Source organism: Tetrao urogallus (assembly GCF_951394365.1).
Source record: "Tetrao urogallus genome assembly, chromosome: 1".
Taxonomy (NCBI): Eukaryota; Metazoa; Chordata; class Aves; order Galliformes; family Phasianidae; genus Tetrao; species Tetrao urogallus.
This window is the reverse complement of record NC_136813.1, coordinates 135,285,813-135,312,965: the sequence shown is the minus strand read 5'-3', so window position 1 is coordinate 135,312,965 and position 27,153 is coordinate 135,285,813. Positions and strand designations below refer to the sequence as shown.

Here is a 27,153-nt window from a genome sequence, read left to right as displayed (position 1 = left end):
GAATCAGTCTGATGCTCAAAATCAGACTGCTATTGTCAGTGGCTTTATGCCCAACTGCAGGTCGATCACGAGTGGTGTACACCAAGGGTTCAGCTTGGGAATGGTGTTCCATGTCTTTGTCAATGACACAGACAGTAGGATTGAGCAAGTTTACTCCAAGCTGAATGAGGCAGTTGATACAACAGAAGAAAGATGTCATCCAGAGAATCTGGACAAGCATGAGAAGTGGGCTCATATGAACCAAATGAGTTCCAACCAGACCAAGGACAAGGTGTTGCATCTGGATTGAGGAAATCCCAGACAGGCGTACAGAGCGCGAGAACTCAATGAGAGCAACTGTATACAGAGAAGGACTTGGAGGTTCTGGTAGACGGAAAGCTGGATATGAGCCAGCAGTGTGCACTTGTAGCTCAGAAGGCCAACAATATTCTGGGCTGCATCAAAGGAGAGGTGGCCAGTAGGGTGAGGGAGGTGACTGTCCCCTGTATACTACTCTCATGATGCTCCACCTGTAGCACTGCACACTGTTCGTTACGTTAATGAGGGAGATGCATCATCAGTGGTTTGGTCGTTCTGTTACACTCAGGCCCCCTTCTAACACTATTGTTGTCCTGCCCATCTGCTCCCAGAAAAGCCTCACTGGAGCAGAATTTTCACAGAATCATAGAATCACAGAATGGCTTAGGTTGGAAGGGACCTTAAAGATCATCTAGTTCTAACACCACTACTGCAGACAGGGTTGCTACCCATGAGATTAGGCAGCCCAGAGCTCCATTCAGCCGGGCAACCTGTTCCAGAACCTCATCACCCTCTGACTAAAGAAATTCCTTCTAACATCTAATCTTTATTTTAGTTTTAAATTGTTCCCCCCAGTCCTTATTGCTATCATAAAGAGTTTGTCACCACCTTGTTTATACATTCCCTTTAAATACTGAAAGGCTGCAATGAAATCTTCTTGTAACCTTCTCTTGTCCAGGTTGAACAAGCCCAGCTCCCTCTGCCTTTCTACACAGCAGATATGCTTCAGCTCTCTGATAATCTTCATGGCCTTCCTCCAAACCCACTGCAACAGCTCCAAATCTTCCTGATGCTGGGGCTCCCAGCCTTGGTCAGAGTACTGCAGACAGGGCCTCACGAGGGCAGAGCAGAGATGGACAATCACCTCCCTCACCTCTCCATTGATGCAGCCCAGGATACAGTTTGCCTTCTGGGCTGCAAGCACACAGTGCTGCCTCGTGCCCAGCTTTTTTTATCAGTCAGGACTCCGAAGTCCTTCTCTGTAGGGCTGCTTTCAATGAGTTCTTCCAGTCTGTACTTGTGTCCAGAATTGCTTCGACCCCAGTGCAGCACCTCGCACTCAGAAGTGAATTTTCCAGTGAAGCTTTTAAAGTGTGTGAAAATGCAAGACAGATGCATGGCATGGACCTGCTGGCCAGCTGTGAGACCAAGGCACCATGCACATCAAGAGAAGTTGCAGCACTGAGTAAAGGTGAGAGATGTCATGTTGCAGATGCATTTTGCTGAAGGGCCAAATTAACAGTTCAGTGCTTGTTGTTATCTTCCAAAAGAAAATACATGAAAACTCTAAAATTCAAGGAAAATGCTTAAAAGAAAATCAATTTCTGTTCTGAAGAACATGAAAATCATTTCCTAACCAATGGCAAAACGTGGACTTCATATAATTCATTCAGAGCAAATTATTCTTCCCCACCCTTAGCTGAACACTGATAGGCTATCAATTCTGTACAATAAAGCCCCACACTATAAAGTGAAAACTGCAGGAACAAAGAAAATCTGAATTTAACTGGAGAATGTCTTAGCTGAACACACAGGCTCTATCTGTGTATTTGTAAGAGGAGGCAGCAATAAATCACATTTAGAATCTAACCCCAATCACAGTGAAATAATGAATTTTTCTAATGGATTACAGGCAGGAGATGGAAAGCCAAAAGCCAGAGGAAAAGGCAGCACAGGGCTCTGCACCAGGACTCCAGAAGTTGCTGAGTTACATGCTCCAGTGGAGGAAGTGATGTGTTTATTTTACTTCACTCTTGTTTTCACAACCTATTTTCCCACACCTCTGAATGACACCATTATAGGGTCTGAAGCAGCAGCATAAGCTTTAAATATAACTTAACCTTCAAGGCCTTAAATGGGGACAATATCTTCAGCTGCCTCCACCACTTCAAGGAAAAGTGAAAGGCAATGAAAATGAGTGTGGTTTTACATTTCAGATACTGTAAGGTGACATGGCTCATACTAGAATTTTGCTGCAGTAGTGGGCAGGATAGAAACAGGGCTAAATTTCTTTAAGTACTGATGAAAAAAATATGATAAACCACCCTCTTTGTTTTGATGGTTCTGAGCTTGCTTACAGCCAAAAGTCAGTGAAACACAAGATAATCCAATCTTTGTATTTGGCTCCTGATGGAAAGAAAGATTCTCTTTTGAATTCATATTAAGTTATCGCCATAGTTTTTAATAAAATAGCAACATGACTGAAAAAGCATCTCCAATTATTATGCCGCCTTCGGAAGAAAGAGGTATTCCAATTTTAGTATAAGAACAGCTTTTGCTAACTATTCCTGCCTTTAAATACATTATCATGGCTCCTCCTGCCTCAAGGCACAAAGTTGTGGAGGCTGTAGCACATGACTCTGAAAATAATCAGTAATATCTCTGAGATCAGCTAAGAACAAAAACAAAGACTATTTTAGGAGAACTCACTTAAAAGTTTCAGTTTGTATGATGCATTTGTTGTGTCTCCAAAGGATATATGGTTCCCAAAAATAAATGGGCATGAAAGACTGATTATTATCAAAATACAGCTGGAGCCAAGCTGGCAGTTAGTTTGCTTTGCCTCTGCGATTGCTGCAGTAAGAAGCTAAGAGTATTCTTTGCATTCCTGCAAAATAGTCTCTAGGTTACTCATGCAATTTACAGCTTGAATTTAGAAAGAGACAGGTAGTGTAGCTGTCCTATATCACAGCTGATGATACATAAAGAGTTTACTGCTACTGATAACATGCAAAAATGAGGAGGTGTACAGTCAACAAAGTACAGTTAGAATGAGTATTGTAGTGAGACAGCAAATGAACAGAGAAGGAATACTCTCCCATATCCAAAGATACAGGCTTATGATGAAAAGCTCCACAAAGAAGGGATCTCCAGAAAGAGATCCTTCCTTAGTGGCAGACAGCCCCTAAATGGGTTTAGGAGAGGTGGAGCCAGATTCCACCCCTCCCGTTCACACAGGTGAATTGCCTTCACCTGTGCTCCCATGGCTGACACAGTCCTTGCCTCAGGTGATCAATTGGTGGTTCAGGCTGTGACTCAACAGTTCCCATACAGGGGGGTTTCCTAAGCAGAAGCATCATCAGGCTTGCACATATCCTGTTTTAAATTTCCAGACCCACATGAGTTTTGTTTGCTTGTTTTTTCCTTTTAAACTTCAGAACGTGCACTATTTCTTTCCCTAGAGGGTATCAATACAATTTCATAGGGACAAACCATACAATAGCATTTTTAAACTTCATCAGCAATTTAGGATTCAGTTTCACTTACAGTCTATAGATGGTTTATTTTTAAAAATGGCAGTTTCCAGTATAATTGCATCTCAGAACAAATATGACAAAAAGAAATTATGCAATCAGGTTGGGAGGAAGACCCCTTTCAGAAGTTTTGGAGTGCCAGAAAAGTGCCATGGAAAATTAATAATTGGCTATTTAAAAGTGTTTGCAAGGGATAAAAACAGAAATCTACATAAAAATACAGGAAAGCTGTCAGAGGATCAACTTCAAATCACTAGTGATGTTTATAGAGCATAGGCAGATGAAGATGTATTAAAAAATCAGCTGTATCTTCTAGCCTCCAAAAAAAATTAATTCTGATGATGTCACAAAGATCTACAATAAACTCTTGGAGGCATAGAATGGTTTTGGTTGGAAGGAACATCAAAGATCATCTAGTTCCAAAATGAGTGTCAAAAAAACACTAATTATGTAAGTCTACATCTATTTCTTGCCTGTCAAACAGTAAAATGTTTGTTAGAACTTCAGCCAAGACAAGGTGAGTACCAGCTCTACAAGATGCCTAAGAACACATCTGAAAGTATCGTCAATAAGCCTATCCAAATGTTTTCCTACACGTTTTTCATTCTTCCACTTCAAAACATGCTTAGATCTTTCTGTGAACTGAAAGTTCTCATCTTGTGAAGTGTTTGTATATTTGAAGCCTGCAGGTCTATATTTGAAGACTTGGACAACAAACCCAAGCCATCCTTCTGACAGTTTTTTGGAGCAAACCAAGCCAGAATGAACTTATGGAGCCTTGCTGATGACTTGATGTAGGCGGAAATACTAAATTTTTCTGTTTGATATATTTGTATTTACTCAAAAAAACAACCCCTATCTACACATATTGTTTAGATCTTCCTCTCTTACTTCCCTGCTCTTCTCATCTGTCATCAGATCTGTTCATGCCTCACTTGAGAGCTGATACACAAGAATACCACTTGAGAAAAGCCATTTAGGAAAGATCCATTTTGCTTTCTCCATATTGACCAGAGCTTTGCCTGTGCAATTTTAATCAAGTATGGCTACTAAGCACAAACCCAGAATGTGGAATCTTTTTGCTGCTGTTGTGTTGCTGCTTCCCTTGGTAAAATGAGACAGGAAGGAATATTAGCAACAAATAGTAACTACCCTGTATGATTAGCCACAACTCAGTGTTGTATTGCCTTCAAGTCTTACTTTCTTGAAGAGCTACGCACAATGGGTGAGACATGGCCCATTTTTAAACTACCCCACTCTGATGCTGACACCCTAATGCCACAGCGATTCCTCACATACAGTTCACAGCCAGAATCAGAGCAGACATCCTGACCTGTCACTAAAGTGAAAACCACATATCTATTATGATGCCTTCAAGACACATTTGGCTGAAAGAGCCAAATGTCCACCAGCCAGAAAGAATGAGCACCAAAGACAAAAATTGGACTCATGTCTATTTCTACCTATCTGATGTGTTTTTAAAACAATCATGTCACAGCAGCAGACAAGCTCTGATTATGTATGAGCATCTGCACGTACACATCTAAAGCATTTGCCAGCAAAAGTGCATTTCTCTCAATCCTGTAGCTTAAAAGTGGATTTGACCATCACAATGAAAGGGTGATAACACTGTCTGACCTCTGCCTGACTCACTGCCCTCCTCCTGGATGCTGACTGTCACTAACTGCTGAGAATGACTAAAAATAACCAGCTTGTCTCATATACTATAATAAGGGCAAACGGAGAAAAAGAAGGGGCATATTTGAGCTTCTTGATGTTCACCGTCCTGTCATCTTTCTCACATTGTTCCCCTCGAGAACCGAGTTTCTTGCAGAAAGCACAATTAGCACGCATAGTGAAAGCCAAGAACTTATTAACAATTTATACCAGTACCAAACTGGTAATGAGTTTGGGGGCTTAAGGCAGAAGAGGGATCTGAGCACAAGAACCTACTCCACAGAGGGCCATGCTGAAAGGTGGCGTCACATTGCTGCATAGGACAGAGTGCTGTTTTCTGTAATGTAAGCCGAGTGAATACAAAATAGAAGATGCCACCATACAGAACACGAACAACATAAACCACCACCCCTCTCCCCTGTATTTTTCAGGGTTTCATAGACTTTGCTTCTATGTGTTTCGTTTGTTTGTTTGGGGGTTTTGTTGCTCTTTTTTTGGGGGGGTTGTTTTGTTTAGTATTGTTTTTGCCAAGGAAGTTATTACTAGTCATCAATTATCCAAATATCTGTATTAGGTACATCATGCTCAGCCTCACTCTACATCCAACAGATCATCCAGCCCCAGGGTAAGGTCAATATTAATATTAATGACATCTTAAGACATTTCCCTAGGAAAAGGTAAATAGCATTTTCCAAAATTACCTAGTAAGTCTCAGGAGAAAGCCTTAAAAATAAATCAGTATTGATTAAAGGACAAGAAAAAAATCACTGAAAATAAATATGGGTTTTGAACAATTAAGAGCAGATGTGGTAGCAGTGTGCCCCAGCTGGTAATTGCTGATCATGTGTGATCAGCATGATGAGTTTCTCTCCAGGTCTAAGTACTAACATCAGCTCCAAAAGAGACTGAAAACTATTTTGTGGATTTGCTTGGTGTATCACATCTCTGAATCAATCACCCCAGTTCTGTACTGCTTAATCATGTCAAAAGCTAGGGAGAAAGCAGGCTAGGAGAAAAGTGATACATCTGTATGCAGTGAAGGGGAGAAAGTCAACAGCAGGAGGTTAAGCCAGGCAGAGCTACAGTGCACATGGGGCTCCCTGGAGAAAAGAAATGTGACTGCACTGTTTGTGCACCGATAGCTGGGAATACATCATATTTACTGTGAGTATGACCCCAAGGAGTCCTTAAGGCATAAAACATTCAGCAATTGCCAGGCACTTAAGTTTTAACGCTGAAGGGCTGCTAAGAACAGTATCAGTCTCTCAAAGAAGCTTTAACTTTTTTTCTCCTTTTTGTAAGATTGGAAACTGCTCAGGATATTATCACTAAAGGGAATTAATTGGAGAAGAGACAACAAATTTATTTTCTTTCTTTGTTTAATATTCTTTATCACTTACTCAGACTTACGCTCATCTTACTCATGCACCCAAGGGGTGAAGACTTTCAGCAAAAATTTCTCCTTCTCCCGCTGAGTTTATCTCAAACAGAGCTTAAGCCACTGGCCTTGAGCTTCAGGAAGTTTGGCAACCAGAGTATTCCTTCTTTCGCCCTTAATCCCAGGCAAATGAATGAAGTCACAAGGTACAGATCAGCACCACTCCTGGGCTATTGCTCCTGAAGAGTCCAGATCACATTGCAAGGATTTTTAAAAACTGGCAACACAGCTAATCCAAACGCTGCCAAAATCTCTTACTCCACACCACTTGAACAGACAAAAGCCCAAGTTATTCATAACCAGAAAATTAATACTGGAAAGACTGATGCAGCATTAGCAGTTCTTACGAGAAACATCCAGAAACAAAAACAAGTCAGCAAAGTTACGTATTAAAAGTGAAACAAAACCAGAGGAGGCACAGAACTAACGCTTTCTTCGTTCAGAGCGCTGCTACTCTGAGATCCAGCCTTCGGCAGTGGCCGCTCACATGAGCCTAAAACACAAGAAATAGGGACACTATATGATGATGCTTTTCCTGGCATCCCCTCCAGCATCACGGGGTTGAGGAAATTTCCCAGCTGGGCACTAGGGCTGGACATCCAGGTGTAGGAAGCACTGACAGTCCCATTCTCCGTAAAAATTGTCTGACTACTTTTTAAACACATTCACCTCTGGCCTCCACTGCTTTTTTCTGTGTGTTCTCACAGAATACCTTGTCCACGGGGGTACACAGAAGGCTTTCAGATGCTACCTCAGCACAAATAAGAGGTCATTATTTCACCAGACCTTATGTAAGAACAGTTCATTGCCAGGTCCCGACTTGATTAATCAGTGCCTAGAGATTACGGAGCACAGATGAAGGTACACACTCTTTTATTTTCTATTTGAAGCCTTGTAAAAGACCCTTTCTGAAGGAAACTGGGAATTAGAGTGTTTATAACAAGGCACTCTGTATTTATGCAACAGTCCCTTGGTAATGCTCTATTATCCCGCCTGGCCTTTTTTTGACCTCCCTACTGTCCATTGTTTGACTCTTTTATTCATAGAAGAGCTAAATGCCCAAACACTGCCAAAGAAAATAGTGTCATGCATGTGTCAGATCACAAGTTTGCATCCTAGGTCATTGTTCAGGGCTCATTAACAGGAAACACCAGCAACCAAATCTGATTTGGGTAGACTGCAGCTATATCTGGATGTGAAACCTGCAGAACAATGAGCTGAAGATCATCTTGATTAAAGAGCAACACAGCAAAATGTATTTAGCCTACACTGGTAAACTTCCTATTTTGTTGTACTTCTTGCTCATGAGGAGCAAACATTGCTTGCAAACATGGCAAATTTATGAGCAATTATAGGACTATAAGCCACATTTCAGGAAATATGAAGGCAAATCTTACAAGGCCACCTTGGGTTTCACTTGCTGGAGTGAGTGGTTCCTTGGCCAACGTGTGAAACGGGAACCACAAGGAAGTGTTTAGTGATAACTAGGAAGTAGATGAAGTAGAATGGTAGATTCATAATTAAACATTTATCAATTGATAAGGGTACACTAGAGCAGTCAACACAAGCTACTCAGACCTGGACAAGTCTTGCTGCCTACGTTTTGAGTTCTTTTGAGCTCAGTTTATCAGGGTATTTCTCTCACAGCACCAGAAGAGGTTTTGTAAGATTACAAATCACAGCTTGATTTATTTTCTGTCTCCAAGCTAAAGAAGGGCATTTTGTGTCTTTTCAGAAAGAAGTTCAGTAAAGTTCTGAGAACAGGGACAGTGATTGAAAAGTAATGAGTATCAGTATACAAGTCCACAAAACAGTGCCCTCACAAAACTGCTTCACAAACTAGGTCAGAATTATTTAAAAAAAGCTTTGTTTGCAAACACCACTGAAGATGAAATCCACAGCTCTGCCCCATCCAGGCTGCCTCAAACATACACTGCTGATTTTCTGCAGACTGTATCAGGAGGACAGTAATTCAGAGCAGGGGCAGGCTCACTCTCCACCACACTGAGCCACGAGGCACTGCAGCTCTCCTGTCTGGATAGAGCGCAGACGAACAAGTGCCTTCACAGGAAAAGCACTAACACCTGGCTGCCTGCATAGCATGGTTTTGTTGAGATTCAGGTGAAACTCCCATGCACAGTGGAATGTGATTTTTAGCAGCTCAGCAACCAGGAATAAAGTTGCATGTGTTACAGAACATTACACTGCTATATAATAATTAGGATTAACGTCTATAAAATCATAGAACCATTAAGATTGGAAGAGACCTCTAAGGTCATCTAGTCCAACCATCTGCTCACCCCCACCATGCCCACTGATGACGTCCCTCAGTGCCACATCCATGCAGTTCTTGAACACCTCCAAGGACAGTCACCACCCTGGGCAGCCTGTGCCAGTGCATCAGGGCTCTTTCTGAGAAGGAATTGTTCCTAATATCCAATCTGAACCTCCCTGGTGCAGTGTAAAGTTCTTATCTCTCACCCTATCTGAACAGAATTTCTGAAAGCTGAAGGAAACAACACATTTTGTTTTGTTTAGTCTCAAGAAGTTGAAAAGTTTGCTAAAACATTAGCATTTCCATCAATGGAGGGAGAAGAATTTATGAGGGTGGTTAGGCACCAGCAAGCTGGAAGATCTCCCTTCAGCAGACTTTTCCAAAAAAAAACAAAAGAGAAAGCAAAGCACCTACCAGTTGGCAAAATAATAAATTTATATTCTAAGCCTAATTCAGAGCCAGTTCAATTGAAAAAAACTTCCTAAATCAAAGGAATGTAAATATAGATATAGTGACTATGGTAATACTATCCTAAATTATGACAAGATAAACAGTTCTGTTATCTCTCTGTCACTCCTGGCTGCTCTAACCTCTATAGCAATCTCCATAGCCTGCTCTCATATCACATTTCTGCAGCTTCTTTGCAAAAAGCAGTGTTTGCATGGAGGTGCATTAATATGAAGACGCCATTAATGATAGCTGCACTGAATACTTCACAACTGTTTTTTCTTCTTTAGAAATGAAACCATTGCTGCGAATACCTGCATAGTGTTAGTAGTCGATAAATACATTCATAATGCAGGCTTTAGTCAATCAATGAAAATGCCAAAAGAAACTCCTATGCTTCAGCAGGATAGCTCTGTGGAGGCAGCTGCTGGGAAGTACTGGGTCACACCAGGAGGAAGCCAGGTGAGCTCATGAAGGATGCTGCATGCATTGCAACACTGCAGTGTCTTATATCTCTGCACAGTTCATGGCAGTGATTCCTCCCCTGGACTTGCTTGCCTTTTCCAGCTTTATTCAACAGAGAGCTGAAGAAAGTTACCTCATTTGCTACCTGCAGCTACCTCCCTCCAACTTCACAAAGGGTTCTGGTTTCTGCTTCAATTAATATTCAAGTATTTCTTATTAAACATTAATTGAAATAGAGACTAGAACTAGTTCCCTATTCCCAGCTGAGTGGGTGTAGCCCTTAGGCTACAGTCATTCATTACGAGCTGGCTCACTCTGACCCACAAAGTACTATCCCCTCAACAAAGTGGAACAGCTTCACCTAAAGGAATCTCACCCCAAAAATAGCCTGTCACTGACTGCTGAAGCAGTGGATCCATATTCCCTCAGTCAGAGAAGACATCTGAGTCCCAAACCTTGCAACACTCAAAAAATCATCATTGAGCTGGAAGGGGCATTTACAGGGCATCTCATCCAACCCCCTGCAGTGAACAGGGACACTCACAGGTAGATCAGGTTGCTCAGCGCCCCGTCCAGCCTGAACTTGAGTACCTCCAGGGATGGGGCATCCACCACCTCTCTGGCAACCTGCTTCAGCTTCTTGTAAACAGATTTTTTCTTATAACCAATCTAAATCTCCCCTTGTCCTGTTGTGAAACCAAAGCATAGGACATTACTGGCACTCTCTCTCCTTCAACTAGGTCAGCACTAAAGTACCCAGAGATGAGGTCAGATGGGAAAACATCTTGGGAGATCCTACAGCAAATTCTCAATATCCAGCAAAAGAGTAGTAGCAGACTTGAGTTCAAGCCAGAGGTGCTCCTGGACTTGACTCAAACATACCACTAGGTGGACAGAAAATTCTACAGGTAGAAACAGAGGCATCTACTTACAGAAGGAGCCTCCAGGAAGAGTCCACTAAGGATCTGTTCTGGATGTAACTACATCCTGTATTAAGCGGGAAGCACTACGTGCACAACTCCTGTTATAGTCTAGCCCTTCAGCAACAAAAGAACACAAAATTGGTGAGGGTATTTACTAGACGTGTGCTGACATAAAAAGTTTTTAGGCTTTATTTTGAATTGTCAAGAAAGAGAGAAAAACTTAAATTCTTCTGATTCTTCAAACTGAAGAAGTACCATTTTCAAAACAGAAATAGCCAGCTACCAATTTTTTGAAGTTGCATTTAATATAAAATATCACTTTTTCCATTTCTCATGTACATATTCTTCAGAATGCAGGTGTAGCCACGAGCATGAAACTGCATTTCTGAAATGGATATAGCTAGCAGGGAGACTTCTCGTAATAATTCACCCAGAACAAGTGCTGACACTTCACATCATATACATATTCCCCTCAGAGTCCAAGCCATTACTCTCATGCCCTTACTGATTAGTAGGAAGTACAAGATCTTTGTACCACTGAAGAGAATAAAAATTTTGCTGTTGATTTCAAGGGCAGGGGGGCTACACAACTTAATCTTAGATTTTTTTTTTCACTTGGTTTCAGCATATAATCCCTCACCAATTTTTTTTTTCCTCCCTATCTACTTTCCACTGCTCTTATCCCTGGTTTTGCTCTCCAGAAGCCCAGATGTATGTAGCTGCCATGGCTCATTAACACTGCCATAACAAACGTCCCTGTTCATCTGTTATCTCCTGGACTGCAGGTACCCAGGTGCTGATTTCTTTCTGCAAGCCCAGCAGCTGCTACAATGACATTTAGCAGCACAGACTATTGAGGTTTAACTCTCCACTTCCCCACCTACGTATTATTTCTTCTCTTTTTCACTAGTCTTGTTTCATTCATGAATGCAAGAGTGCTGGGAAGAGCTGAGCAGCACCTCTTCAAGCCAGACTCTTCAAGCACAAAAACATTAACCTACTCACCTCACACGTATCCTAATCCTAGTCCATAAAACCTACAAAACTAACACTGTATTAGCATCTTTCATCTTCATTTTTTACAGCTTCCCCTGCTTCCCTTCATCACCTCATGCATTTTCTCCTCCAATTTCCACCAGTTTAGAGGCTGACATGCAGCTCCAAGGCACTCAGCCTCCTTACAGAGGAGGATCATGATTTCACTGCAAGAACTTTCTGCTCCAGACTCTGAGCTTCATCATTTGTGCTTGTGTGGCCACCTCTGACAGTAAGTTATCAGCTTCTCAGCAAAGTGATTTCATCCTTGCTATTCACCTATAGAGTCTGCTTATGGTTACCATAACGAAAGACTTCACAGTGGCAGAAACGGAAGAAACAGTCCGTCATCTCCCGACTGTAAGTAAACACAGTGTTTTTAAATTAGAAAAAGCAACCACTAGAAAATGATTAAAGATCATTATTAAATATTTTCAAAATATGTTTCTGCAAGTTTTTTCATTTGGCCTTTTGAACGAAGACAGGCACTGCATATGCAGCTGGAAAAGGTTAAATGGGTGAACAACCCTACTGATCTCTTCACACAAAGAGGCCATCCACCTGCAGCACAAAAAATAGATGAAATATGGTCTCAGACTGGCATTAGTTTTGAAATCAGGACATTTGCTGGTTCAGCTTATGACAGTTTTAAAAATCTCCAAATAGCATTCTGCTTATCTTATCTAAAGTGGGGGAAAAGAATGAAAAAATAATCTACCTAGTTCCCAAGGCGCATATTTTATTTGCCTAGGAGATAATATTTCTATCCAAAACTCTTGGGACGGAGTTTTATTACATCATAAATGATGCTGCCAGTGTTTTGCTCTTCTGATCATTTCAACATGGATCTAAAAAGCCATCTGGGTACATAGATCCCTCGTTCATCCTCCACCTTCAGTGTGAAACAGATACTTCAGTTTTTCCAAAACATGTCTTTTTTCTAATGATGAGCACTGAAATCAGTTTGTTTGCTTTCTGAGAATGAGATGCAGAATCTCCAGAGACCTGAGGCTATTATAACAAGAGGGATCCAGGTCAAGCTGCCCTGCAGATAACAGCTGTGACTATGCAGCACATACTTGCAAACATGCATGAATTTTTAAATTCTGGGGCTATGGAATTCCCAAGATTCCTAAAAGCATTCATGTGAGTGTATTGTAATGGCTCAGAAAATGCTCCCAGGCTTTTATATAACTATGAATTTCTGAGCAAATTCAGAAAGCCGAACATCTTCAAAAGAGAACTCCCAGGACAGACTAGAGATGGGAGAGGGCTGGGGGCATGGAAAGGAAGACTGGATACAGTCAAGTAACTTAAATCCAGAATCTATCTTTCCATCACTCCGTAGAGCTGCTCACATAAAGACCATTTTTTTCTTTCCTATTTTGCTCTAACTAGATTGTCAAATGAACTTGCTAAAGAGACAAATTACTTTCTTATTGTAGCTATCATTCTGTGGCATCCTCTAATAATTGTGTTTACACCAAAATGCTCCGGACATTTAAATCAAGGTTTTTTGGTTGTTTTTTTTTTTCCCCATCTTAATGCTGTCAAAACTTGAAGTAAGCTGTGCACTGCCTGTTAGCAGTACTCAGATCTAAATGGACATATTTCAGAAGGGAACCTCCTTCCTGTGGCCACTTGGATGTTACTGACTTAGGATTTATATGATTGGACTGAGCTTGGTACAAGGATAGTATCTCTGAACACAGGGTGAAATACAAATGTAATTCAGTGTGATGAGATGCCTAACAGCCCATGGTAGTATCAATCACCTTCTATATATTACTATATTGAAATAATTAATCATCAACAGTGTCTGGTGTAAGCTCAGTAATGAAGACACTAATCCTATTTATGTTTAAATACTCTGATTGTAGTCCCACAAAATACAAAGTTCAGCACAGTAAAGGACTTTATACTTGTAGTCCAATATCACAAATAAATGAATAGTTTATCAGACTGTTTTGAAGTCAAGCAAATTATTGCCCTACACTTTAATTAACTACCAGGGCTTGTTTCTATTTTTCACTGGAACAGGAAATAACTGCAGCTGGTCTCACACTAAGGGTTGCTATTATCTCCAAAGAGATGAGGACAATCAATATTCTAGGGAGGAGAGGTATTGAAACTGCCTTCTGAATAACTTACAGATCAATAATCATGTCAGAAAATGGGAGTTTTGCATTTGAAGGAACCGGAGGAGACCCCTGAGGAAGGAAACAAGTACAAACACATATCCTCTGACTTGGTTGTTTGTGACTGAAGCCAGCTTAGAAGGATCCTGCTCTCCTCTGAGCTTTACCCAAGCATGGTAAGCATACAGCTGGCTACACATACAGATCTTGTAGGATATGATTTTAGGGTGAGTATAAACTTGATTTTCCTTCTTTTTTTTTGTTAACAACTGAGACAGCAATTATAATCACATATTTCACTTGAATACTGGAAATAAATACATGGTATTAATTATCGTGTATCTATTTCTTACTGAAATCCAACTTGTACTATGTGCAACTTCAGTACAACAATTAAATAAGAATGCTTCATCCTTTTGTGTGCAATGATCTTTAAACCTACAGTAAAGGATCCAGTCCAAGGGGTTACTGTATGTTAAGAGGATGCCACTCCACTCAACTATAGAAAACATTTAATCTTTGTTAAGTTCACATGGAGGAAGAGTCCTCCAAAATGGCCCAAGAAAGGTCTTTTCTTGCAGCTGGATAGTGGGGAGCCTGCATATCCAAGTATTTACAAGGAAACAGGGAAGATGTGGGGCTACTACTATGTGCTGCCTTCCCCCAAGCACATTGCTGCTCGACATAGAGAACTGAAACTGGAGAGGTATGCAACAGAACAATCTAGACTTAAATGAGTGGATGGATGGATGCGAAAGCTGATGAATAAAAGAAAAGTGTGCAGCGTTGCCTATTTTCTGAACGTGAGCATGCACGCATTTTGATTTTTAAGAAGACTGCTGAAAGCTTTATCTAATGCAAGCAATTCCAAAAAATACCCACGTAACAATACAGGTGGTGAGGGAAAAAAAAAAAAAAAAGGAATTGTATGAATATCAGAAGGTGGTTTTTTTTTTTAAGAAAAAGCTACATAAATTGCACTTTCATGTAGGCACTATAAAATACAAACCAAATGCTGAGCACTTAGAAAATTATAGCTGCCTGAAGTGGGTATTGTTGTTTAAAAATCATAATAAGAGTTCCTTTTTTTCCCTTTCTATACCACAGCTCTCTCAAGCTGGCAGGCCTGCAGGAGGATCACACACTGGTAGGAAGGTGAATATTTTCACGTTACGTAGCATTTTCATGATTCAGTAACCAACAATGCAAGAAACTCCAAGAAAATCACTCCCTTGCTGCTTCCACACACCCATTTACCTCTTTCAAGTCTTGGACAATAGCAGTGAGTCTCTCATTCTCTGCCTGAACGTTGGTGACCACCGCCTTGCTCTGCTTCAGCTCGTTCTGCATCTCCAAAATCTTCCCCAGGTAATAAGCTTCTTTTGATGCAGATTCCTGGAGTAGAGTCTCTTCTCGTGTTTCCCCATCTTCAGCTACTTTGCGGTGAATTGAGAAAGACTGTCCAAATGCCTACAAAAGGAAAACAGAGCATACTATTAAACTGCTGAAGCTCTACAAAAGTTGTCAACAGTAATGAACACCTGCATAGCCAGAGGGAACGAAATAGATCGGTGAGTCCCAAACTCTGACCTAATAAATACTGCCCTCACAGTTTCCTAGCAGCTGAGGGCTACCATCTCATTTAGCTAAATGAAGCATCTTGAAGCAGTTCTCATTTGCAGTATGGATTTATGGCCCCTATCCAGGCAGTCTCCACTGAGATCAAGATGGTGTACAGCTAACTAGCTGTTAATTACTGCCCATTTTAACTGTTCTAAATGAGGCCAACTGGTATTCGTCAATTCCTTTCTTCTCTCACTCTGCAAAATAAGTCATGTTTTGTTTTAAAGAGTCCAAACAACTTCAAGTCTTTCCAAATTTCTCAATCATTTTCCATCTTCTGTGTTCTTTTCTGAGAGTAGCTGACCTCATAATATGAATAAAAAGGCTTCCTATAACTTCATTAACCATATGGTCTAACTGGCAATTTCAGAAAATAAAACAAGGCATCTTATATCCCGGATCTAACCCAACACAGGAAAAAGGTCTCTCATCTATCTTAACTCAAAGAAAGTGTATTTGCATTGAAATATTTTTTTTTTTCCAATGCAGGAGGTATTATGTCTCTTAAGTCACTCTATTATCTTTTCATTCAGAGGAAAATTCTCCCTGAAAATCTAACTTCTGCCCAGATCCAGTAAATCATAATGTTTAGTACATGTTTGCACCTGCTGTACCCAGGGCCTCCTTTGCCTTCCCATCATTAAGATCTGCTTGCCAATGGAAATCATTGTTTTCTTGTTATTTATAGCCTTCAGAACTAAGTTTTACTGGCACTGCAGCAGCCCCTTAGAAACTTCAAAGCAAAACTGTTCAAAAAAACTTTCCTGCTATTTAGTCTACTTGGAGATTTCTGTGAACTCAGCATTAAAGGATTCTAAAAATATTCAATAATGTATTAACCCAGCTGTCTTCTCCAAAGACTGCAAGTGACTGAAATAGCAAGCATCAGCAATTTGCTGAATAGGATTTTCCCAATAACAAGAAATTGAATTTAATGAGACTGTTAAACACTGATTCAGTCACCCTGTCTGTAAACATAGGATGGCTTTCAGGAACACTGCTAATAAATTTTATCTTACAAAACATGATTATATTCAATGGCTCACTGTTCTTAATTTGAGACCTAAGCAAAAAGTTCCAGTATAATAGATACCCTATGGGACAAATGCAAAGGACATGCATCCAAGGGAAAAACCAAAGCACAGAACAGCAAGTAAGATTGCCAGGGCTGGAGAAGCTCACAAAGAAATGGGAGTTGGAGCTCCTTCTACCAGTGGGCTATGGTTAAAAAAAAAAAAAGGATAAAAACCAGCAGACATCACTGATGACCTTTCAGGCACATACTACATTTTCCTCAAATTTAGTGAGGGAGTACATTAGCATCTGTAATGTCTAAGAATGGTAAAGAATACGGATATTGGGGAAGGTGGCTGGATGTCTAGTTCTCAGAAATTCGACTTGTCTTTATTTTGGGCCAAGTTCCATTTTGATTTGAAAAAATAAATAAAATCTTCTGCTCCATTTACTAAACAGCTCGGGGCACCAACAGAACTTAGGACAGCAAAAGATTTAGTTAGACAACTATTTAACCACATTCTATACATGAAAATCAAAACATTTCTTTGGCATATGGCTGTAGTAGTACTATGGACGCTTTCCTATTAGCATATAGAGCCTCAGAGAAATGGAAACACCAGTAATTAACCAGGCATTGCTCTACAATTCTCTTTTCCTGTAATCTTAAGAATAAACCTTTATTCCTAAAAGAAGGATCGGACAAATGACTGCCAAAAACACACGAGCTTCCCAGCAGATTAGCAAATACACAGTATTCCATTTGCACAGTATCAGAACTTTCTATTTGTTCTTTTACTTATGGTAAATCATTTGATTTGATCAACTGTTCTGCCAAATGTCTAAAAAGCAAGTATGAATCGAACTGACTCTGTTTTGGACTTCTGTGATGAACTTCAATGCTACAACACACTGTGTGCTATGCATTTGCTCTTACAAAGTACATTCTCACCCCACACCCTGAATCTTTGCGTCTGACAGACATGAACCTCACATAAAGAAGAAAGTGCAGTTGTAATACCGACACAGTGCATAAAAACATCACTGAATTCTCAACATTTCAAATGCAATTTACATTAGTTTAAGAGAAAACTATTGTGTACTTAATGCTTTAAAAACTTAAAGATTTTTCCTCTGAAACTCATATGGAACATTACTGTATATTATATTATCCAGTTTATTTATAAAATTGCTGTCAATATGTTAAAAGTTTGAGGATGAAAAGGAAGAAAGCACAGTTCTTTTTACATATCAATGGAAATTATGCAAATCCATGCAGCATGGAGAATAACGCAAGGTGTCTTTTAATTCAAATGCTGCTTCTGTTCTTCATGGTCTGTATACAATGACAAAAAGTTTAAACTTTCCCAGCATATCCATTTGTATACATCCACAAGATTCCTTCCTTTTAAGTTAAGCCAAAAACAATAGGGTTTTTTTGCACAGTTGCATATTTTTTGCATTTTTCAGCTAGTAGCCAGACATTTATTCTACTTTGATTTTTATATTTAAGTAATTTGTTTAATACGCTTACTAATTTATAAAACTTTATGGCCTTATTATGATACAGATATTTCTATTTACTGTGCATACTGACTTCACTGAAACCATCACAGAATATCCCAAGTTGGAAGGGACCCATAAGGATCATCAAGTCCAACTCCTCATCTGGTGGAATCCTTGCTTCTTCACAGTGTGAAAAGTTAGCCACCTTAAAAACTTTCCAGGTCAACAGCTTTCTAACAGAAACAACTGCCTTCCAAAGAGGACCAGTTGCCAGGCATGGATGTGACAGCACACCTCACACATGAGCAGCCATAGAATGATTCAGGTTAGAAAAGACCACAAAGATCATCAAGTCTGACCATAACCTAACCATAATACCCTAACAGCCCTCCATGTCCCTGAGCGCTACATCCAAATGGTTTTAAACACATCTAGGGATGGTGACTCAACCACCTCCCTGAGGAGCCTATCCCAGGGCTTAACAACCTTTTCTGTAAAGAAATGTTTCCTGATATCCAACATAAACTTACCCTGGTGCAACTTGAGGCCGTTTCCTCTCATCCTGTCACCTGTCACCAGTGAGAAGAGACCAACCCTGCTCTCGCTGTAAGCACCTTTCAGATACCGGAAGAGACTAAGGTCTCCCTTCAGCCTCCTTTTCCCCACACTAAATAGCGCCAGGTCCTTCAGTCTCTCCTCATAGGGCGTATCTCCAAGGCCTTCACAAGCCTTACTGCCCTTCTTTGGACCTGCTCCAGCACCTCTATGTCCTTTCTGTACTGAGGTGCCCAAAACCGAGCACAGTATTCAAGGTGAGACCTCACCAATGCCAAGTTCAGGGACAGGATTACTTCCCTAGACCAGCTCACCACACCATTTCTGATACAAGCCAGGATGCTTGGTCTTCTTGGCCACCTGGGCACACTGCTGGCTCATATTCAGCCAACTGTCCATCAGTACACCAAGGTCCCTTTTCATCAGGCAGCTTTCCAGGCATTCCTCCCCAAGCCTGTAGAGTTGCCTGGGGTTGTGGTGACCAAAATGCAGGACGTGACACTTGGCCCTAGTGAAACTCATACAGTTTACCTTGGCCCATCGACCCATTCTATCCAGGTCCCTCTGTAGTGCCTTTCTCCTCTCAGGCAGATCAACACTCCCTCCCAACTTGGTGTCATCTACAAACTTACTGAGGGTGCACTCAATGCACTCGATCCCATCATCAAGATCACTAATAAAGATGTTAAATAGAAGTAGCACCAGTACCGAGCCTTGGGTGACACTGCTCATGACTGGCTGCCAACTGGATTTAATTCCATTGGCCACAACTCTTTGGGCCCAGCCATCCAGCATGAATGTAGCCTGAAGAGCCGACACAGCCACGGCAGTCTCCCACCATCACTATCAATACCTGGGCAGGTGTGGTGCCCAGCTAATTCATTCGTGTTGTTTCTGTTTGTTTTTGGACTGTAGTGCATGTCACAGATAGATTAATTACTGTAGTAGTTGTTAGCACAGTGCTGCCTTGCTTGGTGTGACTCCTCATGAAAGCCACTTAGAAGCTACCACTAGTCCCTTGCTGGCTCTTAGTTTCATCAATCACAAGGCACATTTTTTGACAAAGCGCATCATCACCCGAATTTGAACTGTGACTGGTCAAGGCTGTATAGATCTATGCATAAAACCCTTCATGGCTTCTATTTCCTGGAGAACCTCTTCCCAGCACAGGCTCAACAACTGAAGTCAGCTACAAAGACTGAGGCACGCTTATTCTGACAAAGACTACCCTAACAGTCTGAATTTTATATCACACTACTCCCACCACAATTCTCAAGACTTTGCTTGAAAGGATGCCACTGACTGAGTTAGGAGATTCACTTATTTCAAGATCATCATAAAAGTTGAGTTACAAGATGCCATTGAACACTCCATTTTTACTCTTAGACCTGAAAGTTGTATTATGTAATTGTACTATGTGTATATGGAGAACTGAGACTTCTTAAAATTTGAGCTTTGACAACTATGAAATGATGAGATTTAAGCAATGCTCAACATTTGAGTGCATTATAAAGGATAATGGCAGTGGATGTGCACAGGAAAGAGGTCAGTCTGATTCACAGAGAAAGGCCTGAGGAAAAGGTCATCTGTGATTGAACTCAGGACAATTCTAGATGGAAATTCCACTGACAGAAGCAAACTGGCATGAAATAAATAAAATGGGCACAGATTTATAAAAGGGCAATAGAAAAATCCAACTGATCAAAACACCATAGAGAATATTTACATCAAGTATAAACAGCAATAAATAGCTAGTATATAGTCAGTGAGATGAAATGATCCCTGTGCAATGAAAATTACATGTGGAACTTCAAAAAAAAAAAAAGAAAAGAAAAGCAAGAGAGGAGAAGAGAAGCTACAAATTTAATTTGGGTGTAGAAAGCAACACTTACATAGAAAATCAGCTAAAAACAGAAGTATATAATGAAGGATGCTATTTCTGAGTTTCACTTTTAATTTTACTAGCCATGTCCTGAGGCAAGAATTCTGTGTAGAAACTTAGCCTTCTGGTGTGTGATGATTAGCAGGCAACAAAACATGACTTGACTGCTATCAGGATGAGCAGGCAGCCTACCTGTATGACTTTGACACTTAATGTAGTTTCCCTGATACATAATGCAGCAGCATTGAACTTGTTCAAATGATTACCTGTTTCAGCTGCTCACTTGCTGCAAAGTGAAATGCATTATGTTGTTTCCACATCCCTAACACAAAAGCAAGGGGAAAGCAGGTTGGGAGGGAAGCATATTTTGAAAGCAAACTTCAGTCTGATAACACAGGTGGAAATCTTTGCTAGAGAAGCCTTCCTGGGGTTACTTTTGGGGACAGCTCTCACTTTGTGGCACCGCTCGAAAACCCACTTATTACTTAATAGTTCCTTAATCAATTGCAGTTCTGCATCTGTCTTTCAAAAAAAAAAAAAAAATTAAAAAAAATCTTTTAAGCTTAGTATATATCTTAGATCTTTCTTCACTATTCATTCACCCAAGCTCAAGATTGTGTAACATTTTTTTGCTAAGGAGCCATCAGTTGCAGAGAGAGGCCTGTACTGAAATTCTCTCTATGCCAGGCTTAGCAGGACAAAGAGATGAAGCAGCTAAGCAGGCTCTTCAAAATCAGCTGGTATGCAGCTCCATAAGATGCAATGTGGTGGCAGATGCACTGATGCTCCATTTAGATGAATTCTCTTTAAAAATTACTTCCAGTATTTCACACCCTGCTCATCTTGGTAGCCTGCTCTGGGTGCCCCTGCTTGAGCAGGGAGGCTGATCACAGAATCACAGAATTGTTTGAGTTGGAAGGAATCCCTTAAAGGTTATCTTGTCCAAAAAGGTTATCTTGTCCCTATTCCCTGCAGTGAACAGGGACACCCACAGGTAGATCAGGATGCTCAGAGCCCCGTCCAGCCTGACTTTAAGTATCAGCGGGGACAGGGCATCCACCACCCCTCTGGGCAACCTGTTTCAGTGATGACCTCCAGAGGTCCTGTCCAGTCTCAGTCATTCTGTGATCTGAATGCTGGAAGCAGTCATTCTGAAAGGAACAGTTTCTTAGTTACTAAAGCCAAACCAGCATTCAGCCTTACCGGGAACATTTCTTCCATGGGCTTTCCCACAGGCACATGCTCAGTGCTAAATTCTGATCACTTGCCTATTTGTTACTCTGTGCTCCTTGCTCTTTGTATACATGGATTGTCCAGCATCTTGGACAAGGATCATGATTTATCCTTGAAGATTACAGCAGGTAATGCAGAACCCAAACCTGACTTGTGTGTGTTGGCAGCTTTGCAATGTGAAGAACAAATAATGATGTGCTTCCAGAAGTGACTGATGGGTTGACCAATGTCACATTATATTCATTTGCTAAGAAAGTGGGAAAGTTCTATGCCACTAAAATTTATCCATACTTCAGATTAAATCTTTATGCAGTTTGCATGCCTTCTGCTGTGCATTTAACTGACAGAGATAAAAAAGTTTCCTTTTGGAATCTAATACTGAAGTGATGAAAGTCCTGAAAAGCAAATAATAGGCATATTGCAATAAAAACAAACAGAGATGTATATTTAGTCAAAATGGTGCAAGAACTAGGGAATTAATTCATAGGTATTGTAAGGATAGTACATGCACAACAACAGACAGCCCACAGAGGCAAGCAGATTGGAGACTTGGAAACAGATTGAGAATACAGGCTGAATCAGCATGGGCACATGGAGGGAAAGGGGGGAAACAACAGAGAATGAACTTTTGGTTTGTCACGTAAACTGAAAACAGCTCATTTTACAGTTACAGAAGTATCCCATTTGTCTAATTCCTCCTGTTTTCAGGAAAACGGGATGCTGAACACTCCTACAGACAGGCACAAAACAGAAAGATGCTGGATGCCATCACTAATTTCTCTTTCAACAATGAACAAAGAATACAAAAGAACTGATCAGAATTCAATCATAGCCAAGCAACCATCCAGGCATGGGTCATTTCTTAATCTCAATACTCAAGGAGATGATCGGTTTTAGCCTCCATGTCACACAATATTGTCTTTTTATTTTTATTTAAAAAGTAAATAAATAAAATGAGAAAATAAAAATTAACAATATGCCTGCTATTCCAAACGCTCATCTTGCAGAAAAAGTGCTAAATGTTTTATATACACTTTGAAGTAAGCTGACTAATTGAGGTTTCCCTACATGTCCTCATGAGATTGGACAGCCTTATAAAAAGGGTGAAAACCAAACTTTATAGGACAGTGTATGCTCTTCTGAAAAGACATGATGTGTTCTTCAGGAAACTGTTCAGCCTCCCATTTGAAAACGCAGATGAAAGCATCTGCAATACAGTGAACAGAATGGTTATCCTGCACCAATTCATGACTTGAGACAGTCACACATACAACTATGTAACAGTATGTTATAGTTAGGAGCACAGCAAAGGTAATTATGATAAATCCATAAATGCTACCTTAAAAAGCTATTTTCTTATTTCATAAAGGCAAAAAGCATTTGATTTTATTCCCAGATACCAGTATATCCATACTACCTAATGTAATAAAAGTAATGCAAGTTTTGGTGCAATGGTAAAGTTACATAAGTTAATATCTGCATGAAATATTTACCTTGCAAAAAAGATTTGTGTACCAATGTGCTAGAGGTTTTATCTATGTCAGAACTACTGAGGAGATCAGACACATGAAAAACACACGTAATACCCTGGCTGCTACACATGCAGAACTGTAGCACAAAGGTAAACAATTCATAGCCTTTTTCCCAGGAAAGATTTGAGTAAAAGCATGCACGCCACAGACGTCTACAGGCCAGCAGAAATTCTTATACTGGTTACCAATCAGCAAAGCCTTCTGAAAGTCCTGGGGAAAATGGCATTTACATTCAACTCAGCTACAAGCATGATCATCCTTCTGCAGTGCTAGTATGTACTGTGCTGATTTCAATCGATATGCCACAGTATGAGGCTGCAGGCAGCCATACTATTTTTATTTTATTTTATTTTATTTTATTTTATTTTATTTTATTTTATTTAATAAGGAATGAAATTATTCTTAAATGTTTCAGGAAACATTTACAGACAACAAGAAGAAAGCACTACCATGAAAATGAAACTCAGTACTAGCCCCCATTGTTCATCAGCAATCCAGTAAAAGCAGGGTGAACAAGAATTTCCATTTAAATGCCTTCAACAGCACTCGAGATGAGGATTTAAATTCCCTTACGAAAAATACCCTCCAGGCACAGAAAATACAAGAAAAGGGAAGCTTGCAACAAAACCACTTATCTACAACATAACTAATTAGTTTTACACCAGTAATTTAAAAGCAGTTCCATTTAAAATGAGTCTGGGCGACAATAAAATTATTTCTATTAACAAAATGATTATTAATGAACTATAAGACAGCATAAAAATTTGCACCAGTGTCTATACAGATGCCTCTATGACTTCACAAGCACTTCAAGTTTTTAATTTGTATGTTATTACGTTTGTTCTAGTTTGTTATTTCTATTGCTATTTCTATGGCTTCCAATTCCATCTGTAAATCGACAGCACCCCAGTCTTGACCATGTCACAGGTCATTCATGAGAATCTCTCCTTTGGTCACACAACATACTTAATGTCAGCATGTGGCAACCACAGTTGGACTCAGAACAACAGGATTAGAGAACTGAGTGCAAGGGAAGAGATGCATGTTCCAGCTCCTGGATCTGAAGTACATAAGCTGCTGTGGGACCATGCTAGCTTTGAGAACAATTATTTCTACGCTCAAAGTTTAAAGAGGATGAAAGAATATTCACACATTTCTGCTGCTTCAGGCATTTACATGAGCTACCACCAATTTCTGGTGGAAAAAACTCCAAACAAAGGTATGTAAAGGTATGAACAAGAAACACAAATTACAAAACACTCAGTTCTCTTCAAAGGTAGGCTTCACTGAAGAGCTGCCAGCTCATACGCTGGACTCACCTAACACACAGAGTTGTGCAAGATGGCGGACTGGCACTCTGCTGAGCAGCCCTGCAGTCACACCACAGGTGCCTAAAGCAACCTGTTTTGAACAGAAGAAGGCAGACCATGCCCCATTGTCTGTGTTTAACATAAGTGCGTTCAGTACCTGATGCGAGCCTATAAAAATGATGGCTAAAGCATTCTTACATGATCTGACGGCAACAGGACAGGGGGGAACGGTTTTAAACTGAAACTGCAAAGATTTAGATTACATGTCATGAGGAAATTCTTTACCCAGAGGGCAGTGAGGCTCTGGCACAGCTGCCCAGAGAAGCTGTGAGTGCCCCACCCTGACTGCATTCAGAGCAGTGTTGGAAGGGGCCCTGGGCAGCCTGAGCTGCTGCTGGGTGGCAGCCCTGCCCATGGCAGGGGGTTAGAACTGGGTGAGCTTTGAGATCCCTTCCAACCCAAACCATTCTTTCATATGATCTCATTCGATGATTTCTACGTCTGTCAATGCAGCAGATCAGGCTACTATGTGCCAGCCTCATATAAGAAAGGGACAATAGTCCAGTCCCACCATTACATTTCACTACAGCACTTTCCATGGCACAGAAAGGCTCCCTAACTCCCACAATGGCCGCCACGCTCCTGAAGAGCATGGCAGCAGCAGCACGGGCAGGAGAGGGCTCCGTTCAGCACGGGGGCGCTGAGCTTGCAAGCTAAATCTGTCACAGCATTGGAAGCCAGAACTTTCCTTACTAAAAGGAAGCCTTCATGTGCCTCAGAACATCCAACTTACAGAGTAATGGAGCTCAGTGCAAGCACAACAGCCATTGGCATGGTTACAGCACCAGAAACCCAACGCTGATGCCTTCTACAAATGTTTTCATGATTTCCAACCGTTTTTAAGAGACTCCTCAGAAGTTAAGAGAAGATTGGTACAAATGAAGAACAGTGAATGTATGTAAATAACAAAATGTAGTTTTATGCTTATTTTTTATTAAAACATTTGAGCGTTTCACTCATGAAAAACACCACTACAAATCACACAGTAAAGGTGTTAAAGGTTAGCAGTCAAGTGGGGTCACGCTACTTGCTGTCCAGGCCATGGGTTGGACGCATCTGGTTTAGTGGCAGACCTGGCAGAGTTCAGTTAACGGCTGGCCTCGATGACCTCAGAGATCTTTTCCAACCCAAATGATGTCACTGAGCAAGCGGGCTGAGCCATCACCGGGCAACAGATTGTGACTGCATGGCCTTCACTGCTTCTATCCGGACGTTAGCAGAGCCTGCCTCAGTCTGGCTCGTTCCTGGCTTCCTGCTGAGCAGCTTTGCGAGGTTTGGAAGGCGAGCAAGGATTTGGCTGTGCTGGGCCGTGCCTGTGGCTGCATCCAGCAGTTCCCAGTGCCTGTCCTCACAGCATCGTTCGTGTTTCCCTGGCCCTGCCCAGTGCAGGCAGCCAGGGCCCCGCAGGACGTACCCGCAGCAGCGGAGGTGAGTGGTGAAGGGACACATCCCTGGCGTGCCTGGCCCCGTGCTACTGGGGGAGCACAGGACAGCCCAGCTGCGAGGCCAGGAGGGCTTCCTGCTGAGGAAACGGGGCCTTTCCTCGGCGCTCCCTGGGACCACGAGTGACTGTGACCTCTCTTCCTCTTGCAGTGCGTGACACCAGCGCTGCAGCACCCGTGAAGGAGGGCAGTTCGTCACCCAACGCTCTCCTCACGTGCAGCAGCCAGAAGACCATGGCCGCAGCGGAGGTATGGACATGTCCCGTCTGTTGTGAGGCACGACAGGATGTTGCGTACGCAACACCATGCAACCATCAGTTCTGCCTCGGCTGCATCCAGCGGTGGGCCATACTGAAATCCAGCTGCCCGCTCTGCAGGACGGCCATGAGGACCATCAAGGTCTCCGTGTGGGGAGACCAACATCACATCGAGTGCGTTGTCTCCCCACCCGCAGTGCCAGTCCCTGCCGAATTCCACCACGGCAGCATCACCCACCCCAACGGCACTGCGGCACACGCTCCATCCTCTGCGCCGCCGCAGCACAGGGCTGCAGGGCCAGAGATGAGGGCAACTGTGGGCGGCCTCCTGCCGCAGCAGTGGGCGGCAGCATTCAGGGAGCAACGCCACATCCTCGACCCCGTGCTGCCCGGCCTGCACCAGAAGCTCTCCGCCATCCCCGGGTTCCCGTGGTGGCAGGTCAGGTCTACCGAGAGCCTGTTCCTATGCTGCCTGTGTCAGCAGGGGCTGGACAGGGATGCCATGGTGCAGTGCATAGAGCCCAGCGTGGGTCCCAGCGCCGTGCCCATCATCCACTGGCTCATTGACGCCATCGTCAGCCACTGCGGCCAGGACGCCCGGAGGATGCTGGGCCTCGAAGATGAGAGCACAGCCCAGGGGCAGGAGGACAGCAGCACGGCTTTCTCCCCACGCAGAACCCGCAGCCCCAGCGCCACACCCTCCAGCAGCTCCGAGGGTCCCAACACCGAGGAGCTCCCCGGCACATCCAGCCAAGTCCTTCACGGGGGTGCTGGCGAGCTCCCTGCCGCA

At 41.8% G+C, this 27,153-nt stretch overlaps 1 protein-coding gene across 9 annotated transcripts in view; it reads right to left on the bottom strand.

The window, feature by feature from the left end:
- BICD1 (BICD cargo adaptor 1) overlaps window positions 1–27,153 on the bottom strand; it is a gene marked incomplete at both ends in the record, with an annotated part of 165,319 nt that overhangs the window by 65,104 nt on the left and 73,062 nt on the right. For all 9 annotated transcript variants that reach the window (XM_079539612.1, XM_079539613.1, XM_079539615.1 and 6 more), the window contains one exon: window positions 15,207–15,419. In XM_079539612.1, the coding sequence (XP_079395738.1) occupies window positions 15,207–15,419 (213 nt within the window). The remainder of the gene's footprint in view (window positions 1–15,206; window positions 15,420–27,153) is intronic.